A 7,386-nucleotide genomic window follows, 5' to 3' on the forward strand; every position below is an offset into this window, starting at 1 on the left:
ATGCATTCTTAACAGCTGTCCTGGTTATTACTTATGTTTTTCAGTAATTATTAACTACTGAAACATTTCCTCTTGCTCTACAGCCCACCTTCAAACATTATATTGGCGAGGAATTGCTAAATGTATTCTGTTAATTCCCCTTTTTGCTTTCCTTCCTTATCCAATGCTCATAAAGACTTCATCGCTTTCAGTATTGTGAATTGTTGCATATCACGGTGAAAGGTTAATCTAATCGTCTCTTTCCTCCTCCTCCCTCTTTCAAGGTCTCGGGGACTTAGGGGACATGACCTTAGGAGGGGGCGTGTCCTCTCTGCCTTACTGCGGCTCCACGCTTGAGGAAGAACGTCCCGGCTCGTCTCTCAGCAATGCCTCTCGCTCCTCCAAGATTCCAGTGTTCACTCGTTCACACTCCCTCCGCGTCAAGTCGTCTTCCGGCGCGGCACACTCACAGGAGGGCGCCAAGGCCTCGTCCAAGGCTGGGGTGAAGGGACGCGCCGATGCCAGGCCGGGTTCGAGAGCATCTCCTTCTGTAGGAAAAGGCCTTGTCAGGTGAGATTTAGATAGATAGATAGATAGATAGATAGATAGATAGATAGATGAATAGATGGATGGACAAATAGTAAGACAGAGAGAGAGAGAGAGAGAGAGAGAGAGAGAGAGAGAGAGAGAGAGAGAGAGAGAGAGAGAGAGAGAGAGAGAGTTATTTTTGTTATATTTGTGTTTTTAGTTTTGTCTAGCTCCCTCATCGTTTTATCTGTCTGGGTTCCTGCCCGTGTCTGTCTGTATGTATGTATATGTATGTATGTCTGGCTGTCTGTCTGGCTCTTTGTTGTCGAGTTTGCTCTTTCTTCATAATTCGTCTGTCTGTCTGTCTGTCTCTGCCTGTCTGTATGTCTGTGCGCATTACGTAATTCTTGCCGTGATATGTTCCGTGCTATTTCGCTTTGTCTTCTTTAATCCCCCATTCTTTCTATGCTCCTTTGTTTCACTTGCGGGCTCTCTCTCTCTCTCTCTCTCTCTCTCTCTCTCTCTCTCTCTCTCTCTCTCTCTCTCTCTCTCTCTCTCTCTCTCTCTCTCTCTCTCTCTCTCTCTCTCTCTCTCTCTCTCTCTCTCTCTCTCTCTCTCTCTCTCTCTCTCTCTGAGGCATCGACAACAATACCCTGACATTTCTTACCCTCTCTCTCTCTCTCTCTCTCTCTCTCTCTCTCTCTCTCTCTCTCTCTCTCTCTCTCTCTCTCACCTTTCCCTTGGCAATCTCCCTGCTCTTCTCCCCTTCCCTCTTCCTCCTTCCCCATGGCACGCTTCCCCTCCCCTTCTCCTCCCTTTCCGTTTTCCCTTACCCATTGGCACTTTCCTTCATCTCCCCTACCGTTCCCCTTCTCTTCCTCCCTTGCCCTTTTTATCCTCATTCTCTCTCGCCTGCATCGTTTTTCCTGTCTACTTTAGTACTCTCTCTCTCTCTCTCTCTCTCTCTCTCTCTCTCTCTCTCTCTCTCTCTCTCTCTCTCTCTCTCTCTCTCTCTCTCTCTGAACGAGTTGAGTGTCATGTGTTTTGTCTGGCACCCAAAAGACATCACGCTTCTTGATGTTCCATTTTTTATTTCTTTCTCTGTGTGACGCAAATTTTTCCGTTTTCTTTTTCGGGTGTACGTGTTAACTTTCTCGTGTGTGTGTGTGTGTGTGTGTGTGTGTGTGTGTGTGTGTTTGGGAAATGTTTGCTTTTGTGTTTTAGTCTTGATATATTGTTTTCGATGTATGATTTGTATGTGTGTGGGTGTGTGAGGTGGTGTTTGTACAGGAAATAGGTTCGCATGGTGATTTTTCGGTGTTCAGTTCAGTGTATATGTAAATCCTTTAGTTTTATATTATTTTGGTGGATTTCTGCTGAGAGAGAGAGAGAGAGAGAGAGAGAGAGAGAGAGAGAGAGAGAGAGAGAGAGAGAGAGAGAGAGCTTAGTTTCTTCCTATAAGATTTATATTTTTTATTATTTTTATTTTATTTTATTTATTTTTTGTAAAGCTGTAGTGTGTACTTGAGAGAAGCTCAGTTGATCTCTTTCCCCTCCGTGTTGACAAGAGTTTATTTAAGCCGTGTAACCTTTATTTCCTGTCATTTTTCCTTTACAGATTTGAATAAATAATCTGTGTGATATCTAAAACCAGTATTCTTCTCTCCTCCTTTCCTAATTCCTTTCTCGTTCCTTATTCCTTCCCACTTTCTCCTCTCTTCCTTACCTACTTCAACATTCTCTTTCTTGCCTTCCTCTTTGTTTACTTCTCTTCCCCTTTCCTTGTTCTCTCACTACTCTGCTCCTTCCTCCTCTCCTCTATTTCTTCTTTCCTCACCTCGTTCCTCTGCTCTCCTTCTCCTTATCGTCCTCCCTTTTTGCCTTTTATTAATTTCATGTTCTCTTTACTCTCGTTCTTCTTTCTTATCTTATTCATTGTCTCTTCCTCCCTTGTTCTGTTTCCTCTATCTTCTCTTCTTTTTTTTCGTTATTCTCCTCTTCCTCTTCCTTACATTTTCCATTTTTCTGTCCTCTTTCTTTCTTGCTATCATTTATTTACGTCCTCCTCCTCTTCCTTCCAAATTCCGTCTCTCTCTACCTCTCTCCTTTCTTCCTTTCTCCTCATTCTCCTCATTCTTCGTATCCATTCTATCCTTCTGTCCTCCTCCTTCCTTCTCGCTGTTCTTTGTTAACGTCCTCCTCCTCCTCCTCCTCCTCCTCCTCCTCCTCCTCCTCCTCCTCTTTCTCTTTCTCTTCCTCTTTCTTTCTCTTTCTCTCTCCTCCTCCTCCTCCTCCTCCTCCTCCTCCTCCGTTTTTATTCCTTCTTCCTCCTTATCCTCCCACATTTTCCATCCTTCTGTTCTTCTTCCTCTCTTCTTGTTATCCTGTGTTAATCTCCTCCTCCTCCTCCTCCTCCTCCTCCTCCTCCTCCTCCTCCTCCTCCTCCTCCTCCTCCGTGTTTATTCCTTCTTCCTCCTTATCCTCCCACATTTTCCATCCTTCTGTTCTTCTTCCTCTCTTCTTGTTATCCTGTGTTAATCTCCTCCTCCTCCTCCTCCTCCTCCTCCTCCTCCTCCTCCTCCTCCTCCTCCTCCTCCTCCTCCTCCTTATCCTCCCACATTTTCCATCCTTCTGTTCTTCTTCCTCTCTTCTTGTTATCCTGTGTTAATCTCCTCCTCCTCCTCCTCCTCCTCCTCCTCCTCCTATTTTCCCACCACAGGTCCGCCAGTTTTGTCTCCTCCCGGGGCATGAAGGGCGTCTCCTCCCCCCTTCCCTCTCCTCCACACACCCCCCTTCCCACCACCCCGCCTCCAGGCACTCCCTCACCCCAGAGACGCCCCGCAGAGCCTCCTACTCCGCGAACCACGCCAAGAGACCCTCCGGCAGCGCCACCGACAGGAAGTCTCATGTAAGTTTGATTTTTCTTCAACCCTTTCTTGGGGATGTTTTTTTTTTTTTTTTGTTTCCTGGATATTGCAATTTTTTTTTTTGAGGGGGTGTTTGCTCTCTCTCTCTCTCTCTCTCTCTCTCTCTCTCTCTCTCTCTCTCTCTCTCTCTCTCTCTCTCTCTCTCTCTCTCTCTCTCTCTCTCTCTCTCTCTCTCTCTCTCTCTCTCTCTCTCTCTCTCTCTCTCTCTCTCTCTCTCTCTCTCTCTCTCTCACGACCTGCTTTTATTAGTGGTTTACTTTTATTTCCACCTCTTGAGTTTCCAAGTACTTACTTACATTAACTACACTTCAAGATTAACATTACGAGAGAAACTATAAGATTTAAGAGAAAAATTTTCAACACTTTATTATATTTTCATTTTGATGGATCACGTCACGTTCCCTTAGTTGCAAGACTTCATAGACGAGGACAGTGACAGCGTGATGAGTGGGGAGGGCACACGCTGGCCCCTGCCCGGCATGCACCAATACTGCGAGGCAAGGATGGCAGGCAGAGTAGTAGTGCTTGCTTGACATACAGAACCATCTAATAGTGGGAAGGTTGCGTGGATAAAGCGAGAGAGTAAGAGAGAAAGCGTAATACAAAGTAGAGCGTATTTAGAGTAGACAGTGTAGTGAGTAAACTTGATAATTGTTGTTGTATCCGAGCGTTGTAACATTACGGCGTACATAAATTTTGCCTCTCCCTACGGCGGTGTAATGTAGAAAGTAAAAGCGATTGTTATTGCTGAACCCGAGCGTTGTAAAGTTTCCACGTAAATATTACCTGTTTACCTTTACGTAGTGTGGAGTAAAGTGCATGAACCACATTACAGGCCGTGGAGCCGCGGTATTTTACTGCAAGTGAGGTAAAAGTTAAGTTTTTAGAATAATTAAGGTTAGATAAATATACAGATAGGAATTTCAGAAACTTTTTTTTCGCAATTTTCACCATGATTTCCATTTTACGTCAAATATAAAGAACAAATTTTTTGTTTTTTCATCATTGATCAGTCTCCCTGACATGCATTATAAGAAGTAAAAAAAGAATCTGGGTGATATTTGAAAAAAGTTTTCCGATCCCTGTGTTATATCATTATTACTTACACGGTATTGCTTTTTCGTGTTATTGTTATATATACTGTATCGCCTTTACGTGCACATGCGAGGCGCTCAACAAACAAAAGTAAAAGAAGAGTGAACAAGGTACATTACGGAGACGCACTGCAAGGGTCCCCTGCTTCTTTATTGTTATGTGCAGCAGTAATAGTTCCCGGGGAGAGGCTCTCAGCCCTCAGCGCGGAGAGAATAGCAGGCACCTCTTAGTGCCGGCGTCTTAGACCTTCCGACCTGGCTGTCTTATTATTATTATTATTATTATTATTATTATTATTATTATTATTATTATTATTATTATCTTATTATTATTATTATTATTATTATTATTATTATGTTTTAGGTCAATTTCAGCCTTACGATAATTAGTTTTCTTTTTTATTTGTTTATTTTTATTTTGTATGAGAAAAAGGCAGTCAAAAGGGCTCAAAGAACAAAAAGAAAAATATTAAGAAAAATCATAATTGCTGCTCCCCCATAGAAAATTAATAGAAAAAGGTTCCTATTCATATTGAAAGTCTTAGCGTAAGATTAAAAAAAAAGCGAATCAACGTTAAGTATTAAGTTTTATACCTCCTGTGTGTGTGTGTGTGTGTGTGTGTGTGTGTGAAGGGTGTGGCTCCCGTGCACTTTACCTGATGATGCTTGCTAATTAGTTGTTCCCGCCCCTGCCTCACCTGAGCTGCTTGTTAGCTGTCCTCTTGTTGTTGCTTTTTTTTTTTTTATCTGTTTTGCTTTTTCATTATTGTTGTTATTGTTGTTAGTGTTGTGATACTTCCATCAGTACACCAGCATCCATTTTTCTTACTACTACTACTACTACTACTACTACTATTACTACTACAGATGTAAGGAGTAGTACTGTATTTCTTGATATTATAGTACCAGCCTCCATCCATTCACTAAACCATTGGTCTCCCCGCCACCTTCAGTACCCCTCCCATTACCACCACCACCACTAACCACCACCTCGACCCTCTCCTACCCTTGTAGTCGTATGCTGGCATGGGCGGCTCCTGGTACCACCACCACAGCCCCTCCTCCTACTTCCACAACCACGGCCTCCTCAACCACCACCACGTCAGCAGAAGACCCAACTTCCTGCCGGTATCTGCAGCCTCCTCGTCATCCCAGTTCAGTTCCCTGCCCACCACCCCGGTACGTGACGCCAGCAGCCACGCGCAGCCTCGGCCTCAGCCACGTCAGTCAATGCACCTCAGGAGCTTCGCCGTTCAGTGCACTTTATGAATTCAGGTCTTCAATATGCACGTTGTTCTCAGCTTCGGGGATTAAGTGCGCCTTCAATACGAGCACGCCTTATAAATTCAGGTCTTCTGTTTGGATGTTGTATTCAGTTTCGGGGGCTATGTGCGCCTTACACACTTATTATTATTGTACCTCAGGTTTCCATGTGTGCGCGGTATACATTTTATTTATTTATTTATTTATTTATTTATACTTTTTATTTATCTATTTATTTGTTCAGACTATTTATTTATTATTTATTTATTTATTTATTTATTTCAGGGAGGAGAATAATCGACGTCATACACAGAAATTAGTGTGTATGATTTTTTTTTTCTTTTGTTTGCTGCTCTTGACTAGCGCTCATTATACGTAAGAAAAAAAAAAAAAAAGGAAAAGTTGTGTGAAAGTTATTGGGCGTCACGTATGCATGGACATATACATATGAATATTTGCAACGGTGCATGTTATATTCTTGCGCTTAGCAATTTTTTTTATTTATTAATTTTTTATATTTTTTTATTCCTGCCTGTTGGTGGTAGATATTTTCTTTGCCTCTGTTTTATGGAAAGATGCGTCATCCTCCGGTTTAGCGTTGGAGGGAAAAATTAAAGGAAAAAGCAGGTTAATTCACGTAACGTGAATTTATCTATTACACTGTATATATTGAATTTGATAGAAGACCGCGTCAAGCACTCGTACACCATCACCTTCCCGCTCAAGCCTTCCAAAGAGCTGCTATACTACACGCGTGGAGAACAGTGACGTTGTTCTGGCAGCAATATACATGACAGCAAAATCAATGTGCAGCTCAGGCTGATGGGAGCACGACCGAAGAATAGAAAACAGCAATGCGGGGCAGCGTCATCTGGAGTCCGTCTGTTCATTTGGATCCGGATTACGTTAAACTGACACGCGTCGAAGAGATAAAGAGAGAATTCACCTGGAAAAAAATTATATTGAAACAAAAGGAAAGTAGAGGAAACCCTTCGTGTTGTAGAGTATAAAGGTGACGCTAATGGCAGTGATGACAGTAATAATAAAACAGAGTTGCGTTATATGAAAGGCTTCAAACAGTTGCGTTTTAATGACATGATTTTGTTATCGAGAGAATGGCTGCACTGATTGTGTTGGTAGTGGTGGTGGTGGAGGTGGTGGTGGGGATGAAGGAAGTGTTGGTGCTGGTATATAGCAATAATAATAGTAGCCGTATTAGTTATAACAGTAGTATTAGTAGTATTAATATTAGTAATGGTGATGGTCTTGGTGGTGGTGGTAACGGCGGCGGCGGTACAAGCAGAATGGTAGCGGAAAATTTTATTAAAAAGGTTAACGAAAAGTAAATATGGTAATGCGTCTGGTAACAAGTGATGATAATGAGAGGACGGGGCTGCCGGGGAAGCTGTGTAAAAAATGCAAATTACAACATTGTAAAGATAAACAAGAAAAACCAGGAAAAACGAAGTGCGCATGCATACTTTTCTGCTAAAGCTGTCACATAAAACACAACATTTTAATAATCTCAGTCTGAAAGTAAGAAAAAAATGGACATCATAAAGATGCAGACGAGACAGTTGGACGTGATTTCTCTT

The 7,386-nt window shown here is 42.5% G+C and overlaps 1 protein-coding gene across 1 annotated transcript in view; it reads left to right on the top strand.

Annotated features, from left to right (window-relative positions):
• The first annotated feature begins 336 nt into the window (after nt 1–336).
• LOC135113796 (protein quick-to-court-like) overlaps nt 337–7,386 on the top strand; it is a 50,992-nt gene continuing 43,942 nt past the window's right edge. Inside the window, exons 1-3 of the mRNA XM_064029413.1 lie at nt 337–549; nt 3,227–3,415; nt 5,543–5,707. Coding sequence (XP_063885483.1) covers nt 5,555–5,707 — 153 coding nt within the window. The 5' untranslated portion in view covers nt 337–549; nt 3,227–3,415; nt 5,543–5,554. The remainder of the gene's footprint in view (nt 550–3,226; nt 3,416–5,542; nt 5,708–7,386) is intronic.

This window comes from Scylla paramamosain, chromosome 2 (assembly GCF_035594125.1).
Source record: "Scylla paramamosain isolate STU-SP2022 chromosome 2, ASM3559412v1, whole genome shotgun sequence".
Taxonomy (NCBI): Eukaryota; Metazoa; Arthropoda; class Malacostraca; order Decapoda; family Portunidae; genus Scylla; species Scylla paramamosain.